At 42.0% G+C, this 12,637-nt stretch overlaps 1 protein-coding gene across 2 annotated transcripts; it reads right to left on the reverse strand.

Moving 5' to 3' along the window:
• Positions 1-1,439: 1,439 nt before the first annotated feature.
• On the reverse strand, positions 1,440-12,476 carry HAL (histidine ammonia-lyase). 2 transcript variants are annotated; one of them, XM_021527961.3, is made up of 21 exons: positions 12,266-12,476; positions 12,027-12,128; positions 11,534-11,594; positions 11,338-11,365; positions 10,969-11,043; positions 10,798-10,870; positions 10,647-10,713; positions 10,429-10,466; positions 10,219-10,344; positions 9,805-9,944; positions 8,290-8,337; positions 7,536-7,683; positions 7,357-7,452; positions 7,183-7,241; positions 6,324-6,404; positions 5,580-5,645; positions 5,328-5,493; positions 3,088-3,222; positions 2,429-2,537; positions 2,266-2,335; positions 1,440-1,840 (listed from the first exon to the last, which is right to left on the reverse strand). In XM_021527961.3, the coding sequence occupies exons 1-21, from the start codon at positions 12,339-12,341 to the stop codon at positions 1,691-1,693; spliced, it is 1,914 nt and encodes a 637-aa protein (XP_021383636.2). In that variant the 5' UTR covers positions 12,342-12,476; the 3' UTR covers positions 1,440-1,690. The 2 variants fall into 2 exon arrangements, with proteins under 2 accessions (XP_021383636.2, XP_021383635.2); XM_021527960.3 differs by having other exon boundaries at positions 12,027-12,409.
• Positions 12,477-12,637: the final 161 nt, after the last annotated feature.

Genomic DNA, 12,637 nt, shown 5'->3' on the forward strand with positions numbered 1-12,637 from the left:
GCAGGTATTTGAAAACCATCACAAACATGTATGAGCATTATTATGACCTTCTGCTCTCTCTGAGCCTTGGGCACATCTGCTAACACCCCCAATCCTGCAAGTCATCCTCTGTAGTATCTTTCTTCATGCTTGATTTGATCCAGGCTAGCCAACCAAATCAGTTTTTAAAACAATGTAATAGCATTCCTGCCACCTGACGTGTTTTCCTGCAAGCAGATGTTTTACCAGATGTGGGTGTGGAACTTAGTTTTTATAAAGCTTGAAAGAACGTCCCAGGTATGTGATTGCACAGTCCATTCTTCCCAAGACAGCCTTCATAAATAATGTTTATACAGGGATTTGGGAAGGCTGTCAGGGAAGGATCACAGACACTTCTTAAATGCAGGGTGCAGGCAGGGTGGTGTCTCTCAGCTCTGCACAGGCATGGTGCAAAACCTGAGTCCCCCGTGCTGCAGTATGTGCTGGGGATCCCTCGGTCCCAGGCAGCCAAAAGCAGGAGTGGGAAGCAAGGCCCAGAATCTCTTCGCTGAATGTCCAAGGCATTTGGCAACCTGCTAGGTTGCCAGCAGGCATGAGCACTCTCCTCAGGGCACAATTTACTATGGCAGGTGTCAGACAAAGGCAGCCCCAGGTGCTTTGGCTGTCCCTTGCAGCATAGCCAATAGCCTGGGGGGGCTTTCAGCTTGTGCTGAATGGCCCTCTGCCAGATCAGTACTGCCCTGTCATCACTGCACCATGAGGTGAAATCCATGCCCTGACTCTTCCCTTGCAAAATAAAGCTTGTGCTGGAGGTCAGTGTTGTCAGACACAGAGCACACTCAGTCATGATCCCATCTATGGGGACAGGGCCCCTGGCAGACAGGCAGAGACCTGGAGAGCTGTGGGAGCGTAGGTCATGGTGCTATCACCTCAGCATTGGTTCACATTCACTAGTCCTATGCCTCCTTTTTTCCCTTTTCTGGGCTCTGTGTCACCTGTTCTGCTTACTTCCAAATGAAGCTTTTGCTTTACATTTTCGTCATCACAAACATGACAGGAAAATAGATTGCTACAACCATATGTGAAGCCTCAGATTATTGATTGCAGGTGTGAGCCCATAGATCTTGGAAAGCTGCATTAAATGTACTCCATCACCAGAATATAATATATTTGTTCTGGAGCAATGATCTCCATAGCACATTCCTATGCACACAGCTTTCCTGATTTGTGAAGCACCTGCTCTAAAATTGCTCCTGTTATACAAGAGCCTATACCTCACATATGATCTGCAAAAGAGAGAAGAACAGTGTACAGATAATCTTGCTTGTGGCAAAATTAAGAGGACCACAGCAGTTACCCAAAGGGGGAGAAAAAAAGGTAAGAATATCAAACTTAGGTTGTTTGGTATCATTGGCAAAGATGGAGAGAAACAAACAAAATGTTGACAAAACAAATACTGGTTTCATCAGGAGTCTGAATGATTTGTATTCAGAAGTTCATGAAATTCAGTCAAAACCATACTATCATAACAAAATTGTCTTTTACACATGAGGAAAGCAGTGAGACTTCTCTTTACTATCTATTCGTGCTTCTGAGCTAGACAGTCAGGTCCTCTAGGTCGCCTGGAGAAACCACATTGAGTTTGAGTAGAAGGGCCATGCTCAGGTAAGGTTCTGGAAAGGATCTGCTCTCTTCCAGGGGATCACAACTCTTAAAGTTCATTCTGATGCTTGTGGTCATGACTATCATCTGCACTCATTCTCAGCAATCCCAGGGAGAAGGCTGTAGGTGAAATGGGTCTTGATTCAGGGATGTGTTCTCTCCTGTACTTTTCAATGTAAGGTTTAGCCACTTCCCACACCTGCGGAACAAGGATGTGAAACAGCAGAGTCAGAGGCAAAGAAAAGGTCAGCTAAGACATCAATGCATGACTTCAGGAAACCCTGAGGAAAAGCTATTGGATGGGATATACTGTATGGGAGGAACAGAACCAGAGGCAGATAGAGCAGGGGAGAGCATGTGGAAGGAGTTGACAATGGATGGGAAAGGATGCAGCTCCAATGGGGCAAGGTGAAAGGATTCAAGGCAAAAATACTTCGATACTTTGTCTTGTCTTGTTACCAGGCTAATGCTCTGTGTGCAATAGTTGGGAGAGAGTCGCTGCCACTTGCTACAAAACTACTTGACCGTGAAGAGGATTGGGCAGCAAAACCAGCAGCTGGCATGGACAAAGAGAAAGGGTTCTAGACAATCCTATCTATGCACAAGCCAGAAGCCAGCACTCACCTTCTGCTCCACAAGCAGCCTGTGAGCTGCTTCAATGTCTGGGGCCATGAAGCGATCCTTTATCCAGGGCCTGTAACAAGACATTGGGCAAACATTAACCCTCACTGGCAGCAGCTGCTCTCCAGGCAGGCAACCTCTGGGGAAAGTGTTTATCTGATCTTACCTCACCACGGAGCGCACAAGGTCGTAGACCTTCTCCAATGGGGTTGTTGTTCTCAGAGGGCGGAGGAATTCAATGCCCTGGCAGGCAGCGAGCAGCTCAATAGCCAGAACTAGGAAAGCAGAGCAGCCAAAGGGATGTTTGGCAGGTACAGCTCAAGGCGAGGTTTCCTGTCTAAAGCTATCCCTGACCTTTGTTTTCACTAATATGATATGGTTCAGGCAATGTGCAAAACCAGTGGATCCATACCCTCCAGAGACCCAGCCCAGTGGCAGGATCATTTCATCGGTGATGCTGGGGGCAGTATCCAGCATTTCAGCAAGCAGATTTTGGGTGCTGTTGTACAGACCTTTCAAGTGTACCAGGAACTCCTGGTCACCAGAGTCTTAAATCCCTACGAATCTCTTCCAGTGTAACTTGAATACTCAAATTAATGTCCATCATAAAGAAAAGAGGAGCCTGAGCTAAAAATGAAAGTTCTTCCTCTGAAGCTTGCCAGAGCCCACATGAAAACACCAGGAAAATAACAGTGCTTTGGAAGAGAGTCTTCTGTCTGGAGAAGTTTGCATTCTATCTGCCTACCTTACACCTGATCATTATTTGTATTAGCCCCTCCTTTTCATGATTCAAGGTCTGTCTGGAAATCAGAATCTTAATTTTACCTTGTTCCACATGTTCAATAACTCTCAAAGCTTTTCTTGCAGCCCATCCTCCCATAGACACGTGATCCTCTGTAGCAGCACTGGTTGAGAGAGAATCCACAGAAGAGGGGTGGCACAAGGCTTTGTTCTCAGACACTGCAATAACCCAACACAATGAATGAAGGACAGAATAGGCATGAGACAGCACAAGCAATGGTCTACATGTAGATAAGAGCCTGTCCATCACCTTCGGACCAACTACTGCTCCTTTTTCAAGGATACATCAGCATTTTACCTGGACTGAGTAATTTGTAATGACCACCTTGAAAACTACCATTGCCTCTGAAAACACTAACCAACAGCAGTCTTTAGATGCAAATGTTAACCAAATACAGAATGACAGCTCACTCTTCACTCCCTTATCGCCAGTTTGAGTTGCTATGGCTCAAAGGACTGGAGGAAACTGAAGAAGAGCAGACAGCATAACTGAAACACAAACCTGGTTCTGCCTGTTGCTCTGGGGCAATTCTCTGTAAAGAGCATTGGCTCCCTCTGGTTTTAGTCACAAAGATCACTCCTCCCCTGCTTTCAAGAATACAGCTAGAGATCAGCATCTGGTCTGCTTATTGCAGCTGAGGCACTTTCAGAACTTCCTCTAGAAAGATGGAAGAATGCAATACAAACCCTCTCCCTCCCTCACCTCACTACAAGGCTGCCCACATCCCTAAGGGTGACATACTCCAGCTTTGAAAGGCCGATGCAAGGTCTGCAGTAAATGCTCATTCTACATCCAAAAGCAACAGGCAAATGGTTGCAGGAGAGGCCTTAGGAACCATTCAATGACAATCTGAGGTTGAGAACTGCTCTTTAAAAGAGAAAAAATGAAGTCTGCATTCACAGCACTCTGGCTGTATTTGGCCTTTTCTTTCTGAAACCCAGCAGGATGCTGTGTAATGCTCTCACCAAATTAGCGGCTTCAGAAAAGCAACAGGAGCAACAGAGAGGTGGTGACACCAATTGCAAATAGGCTGGAGTGACAGTCTAGGACCAGAGCCCAGCTGGCACATTCAGGCAGATGATGGCAGGTCCCAGAGAGGCTGCATGTGATCCCTGCAAGCAGCTCGGTCTGGCAGGCACAGAGCTGCTGGAGTGGGGACAGGCAGACACCTCCAGTGGTGTTGCAAAATACCCGAAAATTTTTTTTCAGTTTTATCTATTAACCCTGGGAGTGAAAAACATTAGATGGTACAAACTACCCAGAAACTGGTAGAATGATTTGAAAAATATTGGTGATTAACAAAGAAGTTAAGAAAAAGAAAAGGAACTCAAACTTTAGATAAAAATTCAGATAAAATCCTGGCTGTTTTGATCAGGTTGAGATGATTTTGACCCATGGACTTCTAGTGTCAGTAGAGGCATGGCTGTAATTTTAATTTCCCACAGCAGAAATCACAAACACCCCAGAATTTGTTACTCCAGATTGCAGAAGTGTGCAGTGAAACCTGAAGCCATGCAACCAGCTGGAGCCTGGAGCCATCCTAAACTCTCCCCAGCCAAAGGTAAAACTGCCAGCCTTTAAACAAGGGGATGAGCATTCAGCTCTCTTCCAGACCCACTTCCCAGCCTCTAGACAGGGTTCCTTTAGCCCACTGATTTATTTGTTTCTCTGCAGAATGCTTATCTACACATTTAACTGATATCCTCTGTTCCTGTGTTTTTGTAACTTTTAAAATCTACGCTCTTCTCATAGCATGTTTATCTTCATATTGGCTCATGCTTCCCTGAACCTATGAACCGTAGTATGCCAGAAGTCAGCAGGCTTGTTGCCTTAGCCATGAGTACTAGAGGAAAACCTGAAGTGATATTTAATTTCAGTGTGCTCCCCCAATAACCAGCCCTGCGAACTCTGGTCTTGTGAGGACTGTGGGGTCTGATTCTGATGTGCAGACCAGGCCATCAAATAGAGACAACCCAGTACTGAGGGTATCAGGCCACCTTTGAGACAAGTCTTCATACCAAAATCCACTCAGAGTTTGCATGCTCAGAGCACTGAACATGCCCAAGGGTTGGTGCAGAATAAGGAAGCCTGAACTGAAATAATTGCAGCTACACCCAACACTCATACTTGACAAGACAGCACAGAACACATGGAGAAGAGACAGAAAACAGCAGCCTTTATGCCTACTATCAGACTGCATCTATCTTGAAAAAAAAACAGTCTTTCTAGCTTGCTCTCTCTATGGTATTGCTCAAGCACTCACCCAGGGCAGCTGCTGTGCAGTGTGCAATCATGAATCCTGAGTTCAGACCTCCTTCAGTGACTAAAAATGCAGGCAGTTCACTGAGCGAGGGGTTGCAGAGCCTCTCAATTCTTCTTTCACTAATTGCAGCAAGTTCATGCACACCAATTGCTAAGTAGTCCAGAGCCTACAGAAGAAGATCTCATGAAACCAGATGAAAAAAAAACAAATCACAAAAAGGTTTTTTTCCCCTTTTGTCAAATGCTGAATTACCTTTGCAGGATATTCACCATGAAAATTTCCTCCAGAAATGGTTTCTTCTCTTTCAGCAAACACCATCTTTAAGGAGAAGTTAAAGCCCACATGAGTGAAATACAGTTTACATGAGTGATATCTGCCAATAATCAAAATATCTTAACTGAAGGAGTGTTTGTGCCAATAGGCTTTTATTTGCAAGCACATTCTATTGCACCCACACTTCTACTTTTCAGGAAATGAAGACACAATCTCAGTTCTTCAAATTTGTAGGTACAATTTTGACATGTATTTTTTTAAAATAAGCTACATAAAGGGAGGTCTTTGATTGAGGGTGAAAAAACCCCAGCCGTTCAGATCCTAGCATAGATTTTCAATTCCTTGATAGATTCTTTCCATGACAGTTACAATTTTAGTCCAAATTACAAAGACTAATTCCAATTAGAAGAATTGGATTATATTCTAATTAATGGTAAAAAGACGTTCAGAAGATTAGATGCAATAATGCTTATGAGCAATTGATATGATGCTATGTACAGCATCATTATGGTGCTGACAGAAATACAGCCCTGCATGACAGAGCACACAGAAATTCTTCAATGCGGTCATAGGGAAAGGAAGAGAGGCTGCTGTTGTAAACAATGGCAGTTATTGACCAAAGCCAGTTATGACTTTTTTTGCCTCCAGTGTAACTATACAAAAGAAAAGAATAAAAAAGGCCAAGCAGAATTTTATATAGTAATAAAATAATCAAAAAGATACAGGGTTGTCCGTGGCGCTATTGAGTTCCGTTGTTATTATGTCCTTCACAAAAGCAATTGTATCATTTACAATCCCATGGACCTAGAACAAACAACATTGGTGTCTGAGCATAGTATTTGCACTTAGTTCACCTTCAGGATGCTGACTGCACTGTAAGGACCCTCTTTCCCACTATCCCACCTGACTTTCACACATGGAAGACTGTCTTGGATTTGCTTTTAACAGCAGGAGCATCACTGCCAATTCTAGACACTTCAAATATGGTATTTACTATTATGGCAGTTTTGCCAAAAGAGTAATCTGTATATGACAATCTTTACATATTTGGGTTGGTTTACCTAAATGGAAGTTATTTATCCAGTGGCAGAAATGTTATGAGGGAAGAAGTAGCCTTACAAAGACTCACAGAAAACAAAACCTCTTATTAGTTAATCTTTCATTAATTCTACTGATTTAATAGCTTTGCTCCTGTTAAAATGCATAGGATTGAGCTCTTCCAATATGCCTGAGATATTACATTCTGTTGGCTTTTGGAAACACCCAATTCATGTTATTAACACTAATGCAGAAGAAAATCCCTACAAATCTGCAAGCATGGAAACCAGCACTTTCCCTCTGCTTCTGACCTCTGGCCTTTTCCAGATCTGGACACAGCTTCGTTAGATGCTGCCTGATGTGTACATGCACGTGATCAACAAATTGCATGTCTCCATTAACACTACTGTGAAGTGAAGAAGAAGCAAAATAAAGCCACTTCCTCTAACAGTGTCAGACAGCACATAACTGGCTGTATTTCTGAGGTGGAAATTTCCCCATCTTTTATCTATTGTTACGGAAGGATCTAAAAGTCAGTCTTTACCTGAGGGCAGCAGCGCATTGTGTATGCGTCCTGAACTCGGTCACAGAATCTATGGCTCTCTAGAAGACACAAGGAGGGCAAAAACCAAATATTGCTTACACAAAAGCACTGTGTCCTGTTGAAGAACCCAGCCTGTCCTGGTAACCTGAGACAGTGAAGGCTAAGATTGTTCACCTGCTATTTCTGATGGATGATGGTCAGAATCAAGAAGGGACCTGAACCGAAAGGCCACTTCAGCCTGCCCTCGATGTGGGCGCACTGCATGGATATCTAGTAAGACAAGTTAGACTGTCAGGCTGTGCCTCTCTTGTCAGGAGCTGTTAAGCAAACAGACAGGGAGGGCCAGTACCCACCAGTGTCAAAGGCCCTCGTTGTACCCTTCAGGACTTCCAGTGTAAGGGCAGCGATGATGTCAGCTTGCCTTGCTATAGCTTCGGCTCTTTCAACTGCCTCACACCCCAGCGAGGTGATCATTTGTGTCCCATTGATGAGGGCCAGACCCTTCAAAGGGAGAGCAGATGTTAAGCAAATTCATTGCAGCTATTCCACACTCTGTGACAATTCCCCATATCTGTGACAATTCTCCTTCTCATATGAGGGAGTTAAAGATCTTTGCCTAGGTTTTTGGACCATCCTGAAATCACAAAATGCACAGCTTGACTGAGCACCTTTGCTACATAAAGTGTTAATACTCATGACCCCATGAAGTCACTGCAGACACCCTTGGAGCACCAGTAGTTCCAATTAAGTCAAATACCTGCTTCAAGTCAGTCATCTGACCTCCTGTTAAGGTCAAAGAGCAGATAGGTACCTTGAAGGTGCCTCTTAGACATCTGTTTCAGGATGGTATAAAGTGCTTTCTGAAGAGGCCTGTCTGTCCCCACTGACCACAGAGCCAATCTGAACATCAAGCTTGGGTCTGTCACTTCAAGTCAAGTAGGGTGACACTAGGAATGGTGAATCCCACTCCTGACAACACTACCATTATCTTTCTAAAGTTTGACTTAAAATTATTATTAACTAATGTAATGCTTTTATTGTACATATAAAGCAAATAGTGATTTATTATGCTCTTTTTCATCAGCTGGCATCATTATACTTTATTACCTCTTTTGGTTTCAAGGTAATTGGTTTTAGTCCATGGGCTTCCAGGACCTGTGAAGGAGTTAAATGCCAAGGCAGTTAATGAAAAATACTTTTTGGTCACTAAAATCACAAAATTAAGTCACTAAAACTTGAATGTTTCCATGAACAGAAATATTAACAAATTTCTTAAGTGATGGAAGAAAAAGAGATTTATATCACAAACATATCACATATTTTTTTCTGCTGGGCTAAATAAAGGGCTTCCAAACTAGCACCTCACTTCTAGTGCCAATACAAAAAGGTAGCAGGAGTACTGAAGCAAGATATATGTCACTGTCACAGCCCTTAACATCTACCATGTTCTAGATGATGGGAGAGGGCAACAGGAAAGAAGGCTGGAAGCCTCTTGGAAAGGCAGTTCTACCTACACCGTGCCTCATAGAATTTTGAGTTGGCATAAATTATTTCTTTTTAAATGATCCCTAATCCTTTCTATAGAAAATCTCTAATGACAGGAGGAGTCCCATCCATTTTATTCTGTACATGTCTATTCTATAGGGCAATTGCTCTTGCAGGAAGTGAAGAAACAGCATAACCTATTTCTCATTTAATCCTCTCACCCTGTCCAATGGAAGAGGCAATGCATCTCAGAAGTGTACAGCTGTAACTTCTGGTCTTGAAGGCCCAGGACACCCTGGTCTGCTTCCTTCTTACTCCTCTCCCTGTGTAGTCCTCAATCTTTCTCCAGACTATAGTGATGTACATGCATCAATCCATCAATGAGTCTGGTGTTCAAGTACTCATGGATAGGAGCTATAGGTGTAGAAGAACAAACTACCATGAAAGATTTTGGAGGGGCCGGACTTGGAGATACTTAACACAATCTGGTTATGTGTTGGTGGCAGAATAACAATAGATTAAAAACTAATTTCATTGTAACATTTCCATCTTGTGAAGAAGAATGATATAAAGGCTCCTTGTAACCCTAGTTAATTCATCAAAAATGAAATATCCAAACCTGTGTATTTACTTAAAGCCACTATAAAATCAGTAGAAATTTTTCTGCAAAGATCTTGCCTCCAGTAAATCTCCAGGTACACTCAGCATCTGAGAGGTGATCTTGGACTTTTTAGCAAAATATTTATGCTCATGGAGCTGAAGATACAATAATAGTTCTTTCATAGTTGGTATCATATCCTCTCCATTTCTCCTGTTCATAAATTATGTCACTGTAGTATCTGGTATAGCAGTACTATGGCATGATATTTCTTTAGGGCTCAACAACATGCTGCTTATTTATGTCTGCCCCAGTGACATGTGGGTCAGTTCTTGCATTCTCCAGAGATCCACCTTCCTCAAATTAGAGGATGATTAGCTAAAGGCAACCTAGTCCAAATTCAAACTGGTAGAGAAAATCCAAAGACTTGTACATGTTACTACTCTGAGTAAAAACTCTCTTTCTCTCACAGCTACATGCAATTTGAAAAACGAGTCAGCAAGCTAAAAGAAATAAACTATCAGCTGCACAGATCTTACATATTTAGCATCAGCCCAGCCACTCTTCGGCGACCACATCTTTCCCTCTCCAATTAATCCCAGAGCAAGATGAGAGAGAGGGGCCAAGTCTCCACTGGCTCCAACTGTCCCTTTCTCTGGGATATAAGGAAGGCAGGATGCTAGAAAGAAAACAAAAATCACTCCTTTTAGTGCCTTCCCTTGATAAATTCCTTGGAAAACAGAAAAGGTAGCTCATAAGTTTGGCCACAGTAGCAGCCTGCAATCATGGACAACTGCACCAACAGGACTACTCTTGTTGCAACCCTAGTCCTGGTCTCTCACAACTGTTGAAAGACCAACATCTGCATTTTGACCCATCGAACTACACCCTTTAACAAAACAGTTAAAAGGGAAAAAAAGGGAAATGAAGATTTTCTTTAAGCATATTTTTACCATTAAACACTTCAATAACTTGCTCGAGGGTTTCTAGGGATATTCCACTGTATCCTTTGGCTAGGACATTGATTCTCAGTGCCAAAAGCATGCGAGTTCTCTCTGGGGTCAAAGGTTTCCCCACACCTGAAACAGTAACAGAACCCTCTCGGTTACTCACCCACTACCAACAAGTGCAGAAAAGGGAAACACCAAGCAATCTCTTATTACCTGCAGAATGTGAACGAACCAAGTTCACTTGAAGTTCCCTACAGAGAAAAAGAAAATATATTAAACCTCAAAAAAAGTCTCATCAGGTTTTATTTTGCACAAAACAGAAGGAATTTCTGAAGCAGTTCTCTCATTTAACCCCAACTACAGGGTCAAACTGCTCCCTCTTCTTCCTTTCCTGAAAAGAAAGGACGGAGAAGGCTGCACACACAACATACCTCAAATTACTGTTTGGGATGACAGTCCTGGCAAACTTTCCAAAACCCGTGGTGATTCCATAAACAACTGCAAGAAATGTACACTGCCGGTTAAGGAGGGAACCTGATGAAGTCTTCTAAACAATTCATATTTAAAAGCAAAAATATTTACCTGTCTGCTCCTTTACAATCCTTTCAATCACTTCTCGTGATTTTTTGACTTTAATTTCAGCTTCAGGTGTAAGCTAAAACATAAGTACTTAAAATATTAGCTTATTTGTCATTATTTAGCTGTAGAAAAATAAACATCTAATTTTTATCTTCATTTGTTCAGAATTTTTACCTTTATCTTGTAGAGTCCCTTTCCTAAATTGACCAAGTCCTCCGTTGTTAAGCTGTTGCCATCTAAAGAAATATACTACACCAAAGAACCATCTTTTAGTTTGAGATATGGATACATATGAAGTTGCTTAATAATCACTATAAATAAAAAATATAGTCACAACTAGCAATGACAGGAAGTTTTTTCATGCTTATTCATAAGACAGGAACCCGGGTAACAAAAACATAATAAGCACATTGTAGTTCAGTTTCCTAGACCCAGCCAACCTAATAGCCCTTGCTTTTGTGAATGCTGCACTGGCTGAACTCTCAGCATTTTCTGGTGAGTAGCAGGATTTGTTATTGAGTTGCAAAATCACAGGATTCTTACCTGTTCTGGTTCGCGGTATTTACTGTATCTGAAAGTTTTGTAAAGAAAAAAGGGCAGACAGGATTTCACAGGCAGTGACTACTCAATTACAGCTGGCAATGTGTTTTAAGAATGAAGGAACTCTAAAAAACGCAGGCAATCTAGAAAATTATAAATCTGCAATTGTGAAACTTCACAAAGCACTCAAAAAGGATACAAATGAACTCCTTCTGGCTGAGATGGTATGAAATCTGGAGACATTATATCTCCTTCTATAACTAGAAGAAATATGCAGAATAAACATGTACAGGATTAAATAGAATTATTCGCAAAAGTTAATTTGTTGTTTATTACAATTCAGAGCAATAAGAATTCTAATTTCCAGTTATCAGCCCTGAACATACTTGAATGATTCTGGGAAAATAACAAGAAACTATGTATTTATTTAAGATATTCCAAAACTAAGACAGAACAGCTTACACTATATATGACAGCAGATACAGAAGATGTATATAGAATATTGTACCTTCTAGCTTTTATGTAGTTCTGTTCCTAAAAATTAAATATTCTTAAATTATTGGGCATTTTGCCATAAAAACTGTAGACAATCTCTCAGGTGCAATTTTAGATTAATCTAGATAAAGCCACAGTTTTCTGGCTCAGATGACAATACAGTCACTCTACAATGCAATACTTAAGGCTTTGCTTACCAACTTCAACAAATTCATTGTCTTCTAGAGCATCCCCCACGGTATCATCAAGATCCAGCAAGCCAAGTCCCTTGCACCGTCGAATGTAAAACTTTACTTCTTCTGCTGAGGCAAATCCCCCATTGTCAGGTTTGTTTTTCATGTACCGTCTCACAGATTCCTTTCCCAGCCACTCAATGGTGTTTGTGGAGTTTAGGCATGGCACTGCCAGCCATTCTCCTCGGATGTGCACCGTGTACCTTGGCATGATTTCTCTCCAAAAATTGTGCCTTGACCAAGAAGGGCTGCAGCGTGCAGCAGCCTCACATTTACCATGTGATGATGGCCTGAAGAGCTGTGCTTAATCTAGAGCCCAGTGTTGCAATCGGATAGAGGCAAAAACCCACCCTCAAAATCCTCACCTTTGTAAATAAACGAGATCAACGTGTTTGGCTACTTCATCCAATCAAACTGAACCCAGGGAACACACCCTTTTCCCAGAAATGGCACACATTCCCAGCTATTGCCACAGGAATTTTATTCCAAAGATCACATCAGGAATATAGAAATGAAAAACCAGAAGCTGAAGCTTTTGTACCAGGAATGGATAAATCAGACTAAGATGCAGTGTA

The sequence above is a fragment of the Lonchura striata genome, chromosome 1A (genome assembly GCF_050655825.1).
Source record: "Lonchura striata isolate lonStrDom1 chromosome 1A, ASM5065582v1, whole genome shotgun sequence".
Taxonomy (NCBI): Eukaryota; Metazoa; Chordata; class Aves; order Passeriformes; family Estrildidae; genus Lonchura; species Lonchura striata.